Source organism: Emydura macquarii, unplaced genomic scaffold, assembly GCF_026122565.2.
Source record: "Emydura macquarii macquarii isolate MOO-44397 ecotype Brisbane River unplaced genomic scaffold, CSIRO-AGI_Emac_v2 contig_1390, whole genome shotgun sequence".
NCBI lineage: Eukaryota > Metazoa > Chordata > Testudines > Chelidae > Emydura > Emydura macquarii.
This window is the reverse complement of record NW_027131527.1, coordinates 20,826,809-20,842,426: the sequence shown is the minus strand read 5'-3', so window position 1 is coordinate 20,842,426 and position 15,618 is coordinate 20,826,809. Positions and strand designations below refer to the sequence as shown.

The 15,618-nt window shown below is 42.9% G+C and overlaps 1 protein-coding gene across 3 annotated transcripts in view; it reads left to right on the top strand.

The window, feature by feature from the left end:
- Nucleotides 1-4,586: 4,586 nt before the first annotated feature.
- Nucleotides 4,587-15,618, top strand: part of HTR7 (5-hydroxytryptamine receptor 7) — a 49,415-nt gene continuing 38,383 nt past the window's right edge. For all 3 annotated transcript variants that reach the window (XM_067552970.1, XM_067552969.1, XM_067552968.1), the window contains exon 1: nucleotides 4,587-5,499. In XM_067552970.1, coding sequence (XP_067409071.1) covers nucleotides 4,970-5,499 — 530 coding nt within the window. In that variant the 5' untranslated portion in view covers nucleotides 4,587-4,969. The remainder of the gene's footprint in view (nucleotides 5,500-15,618) is intronic.

The following is a 15,618-nucleotide window of genomic DNA, read 5'->3' as shown; positions in this document are numbered from 1 at the left end:
ATTCAAGAATTGTTTATTAATTATTGAGTATTCATATTGTAGTAATGTTCAGAGACCTGTCAGAATCTGGGTCCTATTGTGCTAGGTGCTGTACAACACATAAGAAGAGACAGTCCTTGCCCTGAGACACTTACATACACTATAAAGCCCTGATCAGGTAAACTGATCTGCATTTAGAGCCCCACTAACTTTAATGGGGCCCACTACTCAGGGGCAGGGCAACAGCCCATGACCCAGATTCTCAGAGGTTTTTAGGTGCTTAACTTCTATTGATTTTAATGGGAGTTAGGCATCCTATATACCTTTGGAGGATCTGGGCCCATGATCCTGTACCTGGCTTCATGTGGGGAGAACTATGCCCCTGGATGGAGCCTCATTTTGTATGTTGTTTGTCCTAAATTACTCTTTCAGTTCTCAATACTGAGCATAGTTTGGTCCAAGTGGTGAATTTGTCTGGGATGCAACGTACCCAGAACTGTACTGTTGTGCTTTTAACAGTCAGCTTCAGGCAGCTAGTGTGAGATTCCTTTGCCATAGCTCTGTGTTTAACCTTTCTGATGGAGCATTTCTTATTAAGTACTCCTAGTTCAGTAATTCCTAACATGCATTTCACCATAGCAGTACTCTTGCTTATTTTTGTTAGTGCAGGATGAGTTTCTAGTGCTGGTAGAACAATTTTTCTCCAAGAGACTTAGCACTTATGCCATAAGTTTCACCTTATTTGTCTTATATTCAGATGAGATGCCTCATATCACAGTTTCCAGGTAATTGCACCTACGTTCTCCCACCCCCACTCCTTTGTTTACTACAGGAGTTCCCAGTCAAGTTTCAGGTCTCCAGCTGTCATCCATCTCTGGGCAAGAATCCTTGTCCTACTCCCTTCTGAACAGATGGTTTTAAAGCCGCACTGCTCTGTGCCTTACACTGTGATATCCCCAGCAAGCCAGTCTGCCTAAAGGCCAGCACCTTTGATTAGCCCTTGGAGAGAGAGCAATGACCTGTATATTGCCAGATGTTACAAGTTACCACACAGCTCTTTCCAACCCTTCCACAAGAGTTGGGGCCCCTCTTGGACAGGAAGTCTTGTCCACTTGCTGGATCAGAAAGATGATCCTGTTACAATTCAAGCTCATCCTTTTATACTAAAAGCCCTTTCTTTGTGTCTTAGTCTCTAGAAAATCCAGTTTGAACCAGTATGTGCAAACAACTCCAGGGGATGGTACCTCTCTAGAGCTGTTTAGTTTCAGTGACTTGCCTTAATCACTCTCCCCCCAACACACACTCTCTGTTTTTAGTTTCTGGAGGTGCTGTGGTTATTCTCTCCCATGGAGAGTCCTACATAAACCATTAATAAATTAAATAAAATGGTCCCCAAAGAGACTGCATGGGGTTGCAACATCTGTCACAGCTGTTCTTCCTGCTGCAGTCAGTATTTGTTGGCATCAAAAAAATGAAAAATTCATTTCACATTTGTTTAAAGTGTACAGATACTAACATTTATTTTTGACAAGAAGAAAAGAAACTCCAAAGAAATGAATGTTTACCATCCTGCTTTACCACCACAAAATGGTGATGATTTATTTTCACAAAGCCAAGAAAAGGCAGTGAAGAAAATTGCAGCTGCAACAGCTCTGCTACAACTGAAACGGAAGTGTTATTTGCTACACACTACAAGCTGGGACTAGAAATCAAGATTCAAATATTTAGTTTCAAAATCTTATTCAGATAGTGGTAAAATATATTAAACATGTTGACAACATATCCTCCACAGGCTGGAGGGACATTTATTTCTTATTTCCAGCATGTTAATGCTCAGAGCAGTAGTAACTTACCAGACTTTTATGGGCACCAATGGACGGAGCTGCTGATTTTCAGAGAAGATAGTTGAAAAGAAAGAGAGAAAAGAGACAGAATGGATCAGACATGGAAGGAAAAAAAAAAGGGAGAAAGAAATAACGGAAAAAGCAAGAAAACTTTTCTGTTAATCTTACTTCTCCTTTATTTTTTTTTTGTACATCCCGGCCATATGTCCTGTATTTAATTGTGGGGGAAAAGAGGGAAGATGGCTAATTTGAGCATTTTTGTTAATATAATTATCCCTTTATCCCAAGTGGTTAGTCAGTATTCAAGGTCTTATTGGGTTGTTTCCATTAGAAGGAGCAATTGATGATATGCATCAGGTATTTCTTTGGCACAAACCTGTTTACTTACAAAGAACAGCAGGCAGTTTCCTTGCTCATAGGTTCCAAACCTGCCTTTTCAGCCAGTTCTGTGCCCCAAGGAGTTCTGCTCCCTCTCAGGGCCATTCTCACCTTGCTTCTCTGACTTTCTGGCTTTCAGACGTAGTCACTTGCAGCTGCAATTAGTCAATTCCTCAGCCTCTGAATTGTACTAATTCCCAGGGAAACTCCTCAGCACATGTGGGTTCACTCTGCTCAGGTTTTTCCATGTGGCCAAGTGCCTTGGGCAGTAGCTTCCTATTGTTTCTAGTTATCTCACTCCATAAAAGGGCTTAATTACCCCTTCCATTTAGCCTGAAGAAAGGGTGGTTAGCACACCCATTGGCTTTAATGCTGTCTGTGATTATATATTGCTCACAGATCCTCTTGATGACAGCCATTAACACCTTCCAATGTTAATACTGCTGTCTCCTCTGTATTTAGTTTTCAAGTAAATGCAAACTAAGACAACAACCTTGATTCTGCTTGGATGGAATGGAGTATAGGGGAGCCAGAGTTGGCTGTCTGATTCATAAAAGAGGACAGCAACATACCCTGTTGGTGTAAGATCCTCAGGGGCCTTGCCCCCAGGGGAGAATCTGGCATGGCAGAATTCTGTCCCACCATGCCCCTTTCCATCTGTCTCTTGCTCCTGACAGACCCCTTCCATACCCCTTACAGGAGGGGCGAGGGGGACAAGGCAGCTAGTGTAGAGGCAATGGAATCTCCTCTATCAACTTTCCACTGGCAGAGAGTTCCTCTTTCCTCCAAATTTGATTGTCTTTAACCTATTTAATTTCTTCAGATCTCTGCATCATAATCTTCTAGTTGAGTCAGTCCTGCCACTACGAAGGGGGCAAAGAGAACATTTGCTCCTCCATATGATCATCAAGGGGCCCCAAAATTATTGTCCAAAAAGCCAAAATATGTACAAAGTTTATCCAGTGTTAAGCAGTGGAATAGCCTGCAGATTGGAGAGGCTTCTTCCTTTAGATGTAATAAATCACAGCAGAATACGGAAACTGGAGCCAAATTTTACTTTTTTAATTGTTTAAAATCCAAGATTTTTTCAGGGGTCTGACTAGTCCCTGGACTCCGGGAAGGTTAGTTGTCTTTTAAATAGTGACATCCAGGGGTCCAACATACCCACTTGTTCCTCCCAATAATGAGACTCTAGAACTGGCTCTGAGGTCAGTCAAAACAGTGAGAACCTTCCTTTTACTATGTATTAAATTAACTACTAAGCTCTTGCTGGATAAGTGGCCTGCAATAATTTAACTCTTCTTCTGGTTCAATTCACCCCTGTACTGATGGCCAGCACAGCCGGGGTGCACAAGATGCTTGCTTCTGGCTTGCATTTGGATGGCTCCATCACTAGGCTGGGCCCAACCATAGCTCACATTTCATCAGGAGAGAAAGAAACACACTACAACAGTGGTTTTCAACCAGTGTTCTGCAGACTATGGCTAGGATTTTCAAAGGGTCCACACCTCCATTCCAAATGTTTAGGGGTCGGCAAATGTACTACAACATCTCCAGCTATTCAGTGAAGATGAATGGAGAAGGAATTAATTCAGCTGCTGGCCAAATGAATCAGCCATCAAGCCAATTCTGTGAGCAACAAGGAGGAAAGAAAAGGATAGCAATAGAAAGAGTGACTATGAGACAGGACCGGGAAAGATAAATTATAAATCGGCTGCAAGAAAAGTTGCTAATGCTATTTCTTGTTAGCTTCTCAGGTTAGCTTTGCGCTTCACCCCACAGTGCAAGTCCCACAGAAATCTGAGCCCTCAGGGGCCTGGACATTTGCCTTCCCGTTCCTTCCAGCACGCCTGTGTCATGCTCCTTCAAATCAATGAGCTCCTGTTAAGTGTCTTCCTCCTGCCAAACTATGTGGGAGGCAAAGCCTGGCTCGCCGCATCCGCACGTACTGCCGGGGCTCTGGGATTTCAGAGATTGCTCCGGCCCCGCACTCCAAGAGGCTCAGCCCCAGTCTGCGGCCAGAGTTAGCCTCTCGGCAGCTCCTTTTCCTTCCAGCCTGCAGGTCTAAGGGACCACCTCCCTCTTTCTTCTCCCCCGTCGCCTCCTCCCCTAGCCATGGAGGCAGCGGAGGATGGGGCAGAGCGCAGCATGCCTAGCACTGGTCCATGGGATGCAGCTGCCAGGGGTGGCGGGCAGGGCTGCGGGCGGACCCCTGCGTGACCCTGGGTCCCTGTGCCTGCTCATTGCTCAGCGTCCCGTCCCCCCCGCCCAGCAGCAGCCTGGCCGCCCTCCGCCGATCGCTGCCCAGCGCTACCGGCTCTCCGAGCCTCCCGCCCCCCGCCCCAGAGCAGAGGGGCAGGCGGCTGCAGGCGGGAGAAGGGCGGAGCCGCCAGGGAGAATCAAACTTCCCTCCCCAGTCCCCGCCGATCCTGCAGCAGGTAGCCGGGGTGGGCGGTGAGGCAGCAGCGGCAGCGGGCGCCGGGGGACGCGGCCCCACCCCCCGACGGCCAGCTCTCAGCGCACGCTGACCCCATGGCGAGGGTCCTGGCCCCGCAGAGTGCGGCCAGCGGCGCGGAGCCGGCGAGCCCAGCGGCGCGTGGGGAAGTTGAGGCACCTGCCCCGCCGCCGGTGGCAATGATCAGCTAGCCGGGCTGAGGCGCTTCGCTCGTGGGCTGCGGAGCCCCGGCCCGGGGGGGGGGGCCCGAGCGGGGTCGGGGGAACCCCGCGTGTTGGGAGCCGGCGGCTTCAATGGGCAGCCCCCCGCCGAGATGGTTATGGACATCAACAGCAGTCACGTGTCCAGCCACCTGCGAGCCTTTGTCCTGGGGGAGCCCCGCGAGCTGAGCAGCAGCAGCAGCGGGATGGTCGCCGGCTCGCTGAACCCCCGCTTACTGAAGATCATCCAGGGCGTCACCGCCAGCCCCAGCCCCGCTTCCAGCCTGGCGGCCGAAAGTGACATTCGGTGCGGGGAGCAGATCCTCAGCTACGGCAACATGGAGAAAGTTGTCATCGGGGCCATCCTCTCCCTCATCACGCTCCTGACCATCGCGGGCAACTGCCTGGTGGTGATCTCCGTCTGCTTTGTGAAGAAACTGAGGCAGCCCTCCAACTATCTCATCGTTTCCCTGGCTTTGGCTGATCTCTCGGTGGCTGTGGCTGTCATGCCCTTTGTCAGCGTCACGGACCTCATTGGAGGAGAGTGGATCTTTGGCCACGTTTTCTGTAATGTCTTCATTGCTATGGATGTGATGTGTTGCACCGCTTCCATTATGACTTTGTGTGTGATAAGTATTGACAGGTGAGTGAAATGCGAACGAAGCAGAGGTGAGAACATCTCATGGTACTTGTGCTGTGTGTCTACCTGTGTGTCTCTTTCTCTCTCTGGCTGGAGGGGAGAGACAAGCAAACCAGAGACTGCAGCCCGGTAAGTGAAACTTCAGTGAGTGAAAGCCCTCAGTTTGAACTAGTGGCTAGGAATAAAATACAGAGTGGAAACCATTCACGGACTCTTGGAAAATGGCTCAAAGTGGTTTAGTTTGAGAAGTTAGATTGGAATCTTGAATACTGACTGAGACTGGCAAACATGTGGTATGGCAGTTCCAGCAGTGGTCTTTCTTGCTTGCTTATTTTTCCTTGGGAAATAACAGCCATTCTCAGAGGAAAAATCGATGGCATTTTTAAAAAGAAAAAAATCAATTCAAGCATAGACTAACATATTTTACATCCACAGCCTATTGCTAACCTACACGTAGGCTAATGCATGTGAAAAATCTGGACATTAAAACAATCAAGACAGCAGAACAGCTTACTAGTAATTCATTTCCAATGTTTAAATTGAGCCTATGTGTTCGATTCACCCCTGCACCTGAGCAATTCTCAGCACAGGGGAGAGGAAGTTGTCATGGAGCCCACTGTGACTCTTTGATTCTGCTCTGGACCATCCCTGACATAAATTATAGCAGCATATTGGCTGTTGTAATTTATGCCTGTGGAGGATCGACATAGTAAGGACAATACTTTTCTCCACCCCTTCCAAATTCCCTCCCTCAGTATGCTGCCTGTGGTGGGCAGTAGTTGATTCCATCAACTTTATACCAGCTGGGATTTCACCTCCACCGAGTAGATTAGCCAATGGTCTTTTACAGCTGTTGTGCTACTTCAGTGATGCAAAAGGACTAGAACAAAGGAGAGAATCTGGCCCCAAGATTTTTCAAAATTTTATTTAAACTATTGAGAATTTTGCTTCTATTGTCAACAGAAACATAGCAATTTGAAACCTTTAATTCATGAGAAAATGGATTTTATTAATCAATATATATTCGTAACGGTTGCTGGCATTGATAGGGATACAGGAAATGCCTTTTTGGAACAGAGAAGTGGTCCATTTATTTCTAGGACCTGTCTGACAGTGGCTAGTACCAGCTGTTTCAAAGGAAGGTGCAAGGACCCTGCAATAGACATTTATGGATAATCTGCCCTGACTCCCAACAACCAGAGGTTGTCTTATGGCCTGAAGCATGAAGGTTTATATCCCTTTCAAAACACTTATGTATTAATATTTGCTGTCACAATTGTGTATATTCTTGGTAACTCTGTAATGACAAATCCTTAGTAGAATCCTGCTAAGATCTTGGATTCAATTATATCTTGTGGAAATGAGCTCCACGTACTAATTTATTGTTGAGTAAAAAAAGTATTTCCTTTCATCCCTCTTAAATTTGCCACCTTTAAATTTAATTCTTGTGTTATGAGAAAGGGTGAATAGCAGTGCCTGACCTGCCCTTTCTTTGCCATTCATTGGTTTGTATTGCCTTTTATCTCCTTTTATTCATTTCTGTGGTAAACGGTCCCAGTTCTTAAGTTTTTCCATGACTCTATTAATTCTTGTTGCCCATCTCTGACCTCTATATGCCAAGTAAGGCTGTACCATTGATTTACATAATTGCACCATGATATTTTCAGTATTATTCTTTATCCCATTTCTTATATATCCTAACATTTTTGTTTGCTATTTTTGGCCAGTGCTGGGCATTGACCATAGGCCTTCACTGAGCTGCCCACATTAATGCTCAGGTCTTTTGCCTGAGTTATTATAGTTAAACTAATGATATACTAGTGATAGTGTTATAGTTAAACTAGTTAAACTGATTATAGGAGTTATACACATGTATCTAGGAGACAATATGTCCTTTTAAGAATTAATCTGGAGCTAGAATTAAAAAGTGATTGATTTTTAATGGAAAAAATAATGAAAAATATTCTCTCTCTCATTTTTGACTTTGCTTATTCCTTGTTTTGTATATTACTGAAGAAATAATTGTATTAAATCAGGATCTTTTGATTCCTAAAGAGTTCATACTCTCCTGCTGCTTACTCCAAACTTAAAATCAAATTCTCTTTGAAACCTCTGGTTACTTCAAATCTGTTATACAACCATAAATTGTGATGTTGCAAACAAAGGTTGATGTCAGGTAAGGAACAGATGTAGATAAATCCTTAGTGAACTCTTACTAAATGTTTAGTAACAACCACTGAGAAAAGTGAAATAGATGAACTAACTACAAGGGTAAATATTTTAATAGAGTTACACTGGCATAGAAATGGCTTAACTGTGGTGAATCAGGCGCAGGGTTTTTTCAAGGTAACCTTCAGATATTAGCTACTTTTTTAACTGTGAAGATGCATAGAATATTCTCAGCAACTAGAAATGACAAATTTAATCTGAGCAACAAAATATTACCCAGATAGCATTGAACTCATGCTATCTAGTTTACAGTGGAATTACCCTCTCTCATTTGGGTAAGTAGAAAACACTTCATTTATGGATGAGAGCTTCATATCATTGAGTAAAACTCTATGTTTATGGTAGCAACTTGCAAATCACAAGGTACACATTATTTAAGAACCTTCACAAAGAACTATGGGTTTGATGGAAATGCCTGTATATTTGATCTTGCTTCAGAGGAAAAAAGCCACGGGGAGGGGGAGAGCTCAGAGCTTCCTACCCCAAAAACCAGAAGTTATAAAATAAAGCAGAATGTGTGAACTGGATTAGATGTGATGAACCAGAAGACCCAGAGATGTGGCAACAGTGGGTGAAATTCACACCCCTGCAGGTTTGTACAAGATCCTCTGGCTCTGTGAAATAGCGTAGGGAGCATGCACAGTAATCAAATTAGCTCTTTCTTGTGAGAAAAGCAAGAAGCAGGACATGGAGACAAAACTAATATGTTGTGCATATCATTTTTACTTTGTTTTGTTAGAATTCTAAGCGGAAATAACTCTTTCTGCTGCAAGTCATCTTTCCCAGAGAAGAGAACCACTACCAGTTCAAGGAAAATCTTGAAAGAACTTCAGTATTTAATAGCAACTTAACCACAGTTTCAAACAAGCCATCCTTGTCAGTAAGAGCCAGGGGACAGCAGGGGCCTGCACAGGGGGGGAGAGGGGGAAGCAATAAACTCTTCTAGTCCCAGGGCTGCAGTGGGGCAGGGGGGGAAGGGAAGAGCAAACTCAGGCTGAGGCTGGGACCGGGCGGAGGGGAGAACCAACTCCTACCAGCCAGGGCCGGAGGAGGGAAAAGTAAGCTCTGGCTGGGGCGCGGGGAGAGCAAGCTGGGGCTCGGGGGGGGACACAGAACATGCCCCTTCAAAAGAGGTCAGATTTAAATTCCTATGCACACCCCTGGGGGACAGGGTTTGTGTGTGTGAAATTCACCCCTGCACAGAGGGCCAGCACAAATCTTCTGTACCACTTAAATCTCATTGAAAGCCGTAGGAGGCTTAGGCCTCATTTTGCTTAACATGATTGAAAAGCCCTGCGACATGCAACCTAACACTTTTAAAGTCCTGTGTAGCCTGGGGCAAAGCCTACAATGTGGCTTCAAATCTGTTAACCTGCATCTTAATGCCTCTTTTCCATCTGTTAAACTAACACAGTTGAAAAACACCCCTTTAGCCCATCGAGACATCCCCGCTGTGTGGTGTTGCACAGCATGCTGCAAAATCCAAGTGTTCATTCCGCAGGATCACCATGGCTTTCAAGTTATGGCATTTTGTAATACATAAAATATGTGCAGTATGTACTTGAGTATTTGCATAATACTTTAACATTCATAGACAGTTTGTTGATGGAGAGTTCTGATGCATATGAATAGAAGGTTAAAAGGAAATGTAACTGAAGAGGTGATGGAATAATATACCTATATGTACTTCAGTAATGGGCCATTTGGCTGTCTTACGAAAGACATGCAAGGTCTGTATCCAATGCAAGATATAGTATGCAATTTGTTTTTTCACTTTCTGGGCCCAATTTTTAAATATAAGCTTCTGATTGGGATGTCCGTACTCGCCACTGTCTACTCAAATTAACACGACTATATAAAATGAGTATTTGTTTCCCTAAGTACTGCTTTCAGAGTTCAGATGCGGGATGTAAGAGTCCTGTATCTTAGAATGGTGCTCCATTCAGTTACTGAGCATCTAAAATGAAACCCAGACTTTGTTTAAAGTACCTGAATAAAACAGTTGGTAAATGTTTGTACTCTAGATTATATTAATAAATGTTATATTAAGACTGTGCAAAGCACTTATTAAAATGTTAGTATAGGGATCACTGACACTTTAGAGGCTCCAAAGGGACTCAGCCAAATTAGGAAAAGAGCACTCTTGTTAATTTCTATACAGGACTGAACTTAAAGGAGAATCTAAGGTAATATCCTTGACAATATCAAGCATTGAAATTTTACACTTTTTTCAGGCCATATAATTTCTTCTGTCTTCACAGGATGAAAACCGCACAGATCCTCATTGGGGAGTGCAGAAGTGGGCAATGCCACCTCTGTGGCATCGTCCCTGTATCTTGAGGAAGCCCTTTTGCGGGAGTTGGTATCTGCTCATAGGATGGGGTGGTCTGGGTCAGAAGTGGTGGAGGATGGGACTGGGGAAGTCAAGTATCATTCTTCCACCACCAGTCCCAGGGAATTCCAGAGCTAACTTAAGATCCACAAAGTTAGTATTAACTTTGCTATGCACCCCTTCTGGGATGTAGGAACGCTGTCTGAGGGGGAATTCTGGCGCAAGGCACAGGCTGCAGAGACTTGGCAGCAGGGTTGTCCTGCAGTAAATGACACCTCCTATTAGTTGCTTTTCCCCTAATGCCCTTTCTTCTGGGTCTTTAGCACATAGATTACACAAATTTAGATTCCCTCAGACTCAAAAGTGAGCAAAATTCAGATGTGATGTGTAAGAGGTGTAGGCTACACTTCATTAACTGGGTACACGCCCCAGGAGAGTTTAAGTTGGCATGGCTCACAGACTGAGATGCCCAGTGAATTTTCCCCAATATAGCTCCACAAACCTAATTTTGGAGACAGTTAACTAAATATCTATATAATAAACAGCAATTTTAGTCCACTTGAAGATGCACTCTATTGGGACTTCCTTTCTAGAACTACTCTGGCTTCATGATTCTTTATAAATTAGTAAAATAAATACTAAGAAGAATTGTAATATTTGAATCAAACCTACTTGAGTCTTGCATGCTTTCTGGAAGACCTCTCCAATCTTTATGCTTCATCCAGCATACCATGAGTATTCCGAGCTTCCATTAAATCACTGGGAATTTGGGGTATGCAAGTAATGCAGAATTGGGTCTTTACTGTCACCAAGATATTTATACCTAGTTAGAAAAATCTTTCCTCTCTAACAGAATTTTGTTCCTTCCTCACACTATAAAACATATGTGATTTTGCAGTTACTAAGGCTAGATCTACACTAAAAAGTGAGGTCGACCCGCTATGTCACTCAGAGGTATGAAAAATCCATGCCCCGAGCGATGTAGTTAAGCCACCCTAAGCCCAAGAAGAATTCTTACATCAACCCAGCTGCAGCCTCTCAGGGAGGTGGATTAACTACGGCACTGGGACAACAACTCCTGTCACTGTAGTAAGTGTCTACAGTGAAGTGCTACAAAAGCACTGGTGCAGCTATGCTGCTGTAGTGTTTTAAGTGTAGACACAGCCTTAGGTCTCAATCCTGCAAGGTGTTGAGTCTCCTCTATTCCCACTGGAATCAAGTTGCCTTAGAGAAGAATTGGGAGTTGAGGACACTCAGCACTTCTCAGGAACCCCCTAATGCCTGGCAGGATCAGGGCCAACTAGTGGAGAGTGATATCACTGAAGGATTGATGAGGAAAGAAGAAACTTCCATTTACACCAAAATACCTGAGAGATCAGCAAAAGTGTGAAAGGAATTATAGAAAAAGTATGTGATGGAGTAATTGCAACTATGGTATATATTTCAGCAGAATGAAGCAGAATCAGCTCAAAGAATTAGCTTAATCTTAAACATTACCACTGTCATAAGGGCAGTTCTTTCCATTTCTAAACCCCTGAATGAATTTAGTGTGTCTGCGTTTGTAAATAATTTATTATTTAGCTGATAAAATATAGCAGTGATGCCATGCCTTAAATGGAAAAGCAACTAGACATTTCCTCTTTACTTTTGCCATGTAGTTTACATTTTTAGTTTTTCTAATGTAGTCAGTTTGAACAGAGCCATCATCATTTTTGCTCTTCCAAATTGTTTTTTTTTTAAACAAGAATTTGCAGAGTTCAGAAACAATCTATGCCTGTTCCTATTGTTTATACTGAAAAAACAGAGCTTTTATCTTCTGTGCAACAACTGTGAAATATTGAGATGAAGGAACTAAATCTGAGTTGGAGAGATGTGATTACTTAGACTCTAAGCTCTTTGTGGCAGCATCTGTCTTTTTGTTGTATGTTTGTGCAGTGCCATTGTGGTCCCATGAGTGGGGCTCCTAGGAGCCACTGGAAAACAAATAAATAATAATGTGACGTAGGGTATTCAACATAGTAAACTGGTAAACAAATGCTCAGTTTCGTGAATGATACCTATCATTGGGGTAACTACTCCTCTGGTCTACTCAGAGATTGCCACCAGTATATGCTGTTCACCCCAGCAGCGGTACTTCTCTGGATTGATTACTGGTCCCAAGGTCTTCAGTAAGTACCCTGCCCCACTGATTTTAATTCCTGGATGGATAGGGCTTGGTAACAATCCCTAGCCCAGCTAGCATACCTGTAGATAACCTTATTCATAAAGATATGCTTGTGTTTGTCATATATGTTACAATGACACTTCAGAAATGAGGTTGAGATTCTACTTCTACTGAAGCTCCCAGAAGTTTTGTCAGTGACTCCTCTGCTGGGAGCAGGATTGGGCCCTAAAGTATAGTTTGTGTCTTGTGATTACACAGTGGAAGCTGAGAAAAAAGTTAAGGATTAGGGAGGATGCAGTAGAAAAACCTGGATGGTTAGTATCCTATTCTCGTTAGCTATCAGCTACATTTATACACATTAGTTACTATAAAGAAAACAGTCTATTCAGAATGGGGAAAGCTGCAAATTTTTCTCCATTTACAGTCAAAAGACTATTGGAAAGGCTTGAATGCTGCAAAGTAGGAGGGATTATTGGATCAATTGCTAACGGACATTTTGAACAACGTAAGCTTTGCATCTCTGCTTTTCATTGAAATCAGCTTGTTGCATTTTCCATCTGATACGATCTACTGACGCTTGCTCCCACATGGAGATATATTGTGACTTAAATTTTCACAAGTGATTAGTGCTGTCAGGTGCCTCAATTTTGGAGTATCCAATCTGACACTTCAAAAGGTGCCTGGTATTCAGAGAGTGGGCACTGTGCACTTCTGGCAATCAGGCCCCTTTTAAAGTGGTTGAAGCTGAGCACTTAAAATTACCGTGTCATTTTTGAACATTTAAGCTTCTGCATTTAAAAAAAATAAGGTTTATTCCCCAGTTCTTTTTCCACTCTCAAGAAGGGTAGATTCCAAATATTGCTCAGTGCCCAGACATTACTTTGATGTTAAAAGGAGTAATATTTTTCCAAATTAAAAAAAAAAAGAGAAAATTCCACAACTTATTTCAAGTCTGTCAGTCAATTTAAAGGATGTGTGTAATTCCTGGAGATACTTGGAAATGGATTCCTCTCTTGGTGGTCATGGTAAAGGTTTCCATGAGTGAGGATAGCTCGAACCTGCTCTGACTTGACAAGAAGGCCGTGACTCATTAGAAAGCTTTTTGGGTTTTATTTTTTTTAAATATTTGAAAGTGTAGCACAGCCATGTCTCTTGGAGCCTCAGCATCAGAGGGAGACCCCATAAATAGAGGCATTGAAAATGTGGGAAATATTAGGATGTGTATAATGAAACTAATCAGTACATTTGCATTGATCTGTATTTTCTCACAGTCCAGTAAGTGTTTCTTTAACTGAATCAATATTATTATGGAATGGAACATCAAGCCATTTTGTTCTCATTTCCATGTTTGTCAGTTTAGGAATGGCAAAGTGATTACCTTCAGTGAGGTTTGTGTAGGATAGAAAAAAATTGATCTAAGTAATAGAAAATCCAGTATAAACAGCATCCTGATATTGTATGTGTAGATGTGTTCTTCAGATACAATTTGTTAAAATCCTGAAATTTGTGGTAGGTTACTTTGGGCCCAATCCTGCTTTCTTATGTACCTGCAAATTCTCAAACTGTACAAGGAATACAGGATCAGAGCCTTAATCATAATATATATTATTGGGAATTTATTTAAGAAGGAACAGTATCCTTATGCAGGGTACAGAGAGGTTTCTAACAGCAGTTATTGACAGTATCATACTGCATGCTTGAAGTTCCTATGGGTCAGATTCTGCCCCCTTAGTTCATGACTAATTGTGATGCTACTTATTCATTAATGCTGTGGTGCGCAACGTTAATATACAGGAGGGCCACATAAACTTGAGCACAACCTTGTGTGGACCAAACAGATTCTACTTATTTTAGTAAGATTTAAAGTCACCTGTATTGATTTATATTTTAAGCTCAGCTTGTCACATATGTATTTAGATAGAATCCTTCCTGCTTTACCCTTTCTCTAAGAATCAGGAAGCACAGACAATACTGAAGAGGTTTATTCACAATACTGGGAAGTCTGATAAATCAGCTTCAGCTTCATGGTGTTACAGTGGTCAATTATATACGCTTTCTTATCGATTACATAGTACGTTTTAAATTCTTTATCTATTCACTTACAAATACAGAAACTGTCCCATCTGGAGAGAATAATAGTGATAATGGTCGTTACATACATGCAGAGACACTTTAATCACTCTACTTACATCAAGGATGCTAGGGCTATACTCAGGGTGGGGGTAGGGTGGAGGAAGAAGGGGGGGTGGTCCTTGCAGATAGGTGGCAGATGAGACAGAAATTCTGAAAGCAAATGTGCTGTTCTCATTGGAATTAGAATCACTCAGAGGACATCTGGCTTCCTGAGCCATCAGATGTTTTCACTAGCCATTGTCCCTGAGGCTCAGGTATGCTTGTTAGCCATTTAAATGAGTTTCGACCTACAACTTGTTAGCTGAAAACAACCTCAAGCCTTACAATAGAAACAACTTATGTACAGTATTGTGTCTTTACACACTTGTGTAAACTAAAATGATGTAAACATGACGACAAAACTAATGGATTGGCTGTTAATATATTGCGTTGAAGCAGGCTGCAGTCCTTATGAAATGCTCTGGTGGGCCGTGTACGGAGTGCAAGCTGTAGGATGGGCACCCTGGTAAGGTGTTAGAGCCTAAGGCTCTGGGTACACTTAGTCCGCTAGAGTGGGAGGAGTTCTCCTGTCATGGTTAATCCACCTCCCTGAGAGGCAGTGGCTAGGTTGTGTGTACATGGGGGCTTACATCAACTTAACTGCCTCACTTGGTGTGGATTTTTCACACCCCTGAGTGACAAAGGTGTGTCAACTTCTTTTTAGTAAAAACAACGAGAGTCCTGTAGCACCTTAAAGACTAACAAATTTCTGTGGGCATAAGCTTTTGTGAGCTGCAACCCACTTCGTCAGTTGCATGAAGTGGAAATCACAGATAAGGTGTGTGTGTAATTTTTTTTTTTTTTTGGTATTCCTCAGTGGGATCGGACGGTAGTGGCTTGTAGAATGTGGTGTTGGAGAGTTGTCTGGCAGCTTCCTGTTCGTAATCCGACCTATTCATGATGACTATAGCACCTCCTTTGTCAGCCTCTTTGATTATATTTATATATATATACACACACCTCTTATCTGTGATTTCCACTTCATGCATCTGACGAAGTGGGTTGCAGCCCACGAAAGCTTATGCCCGCAGATATTTGTTAGTCTTTAAGGTGCTACAGGACTCTCGTTGTTTTTGCTGTATACAGACTAACACGGCTACCCCTCTGGAACTTAACTTTTTAGTGTAGGCCTGCCCTAAATACCACAAGCAGGTTGGGTCCCACTGTGCTAAGCATTGTACAAACACATAATAAATGACAGTCCCTGCCTCAGAGAGCAATTTAA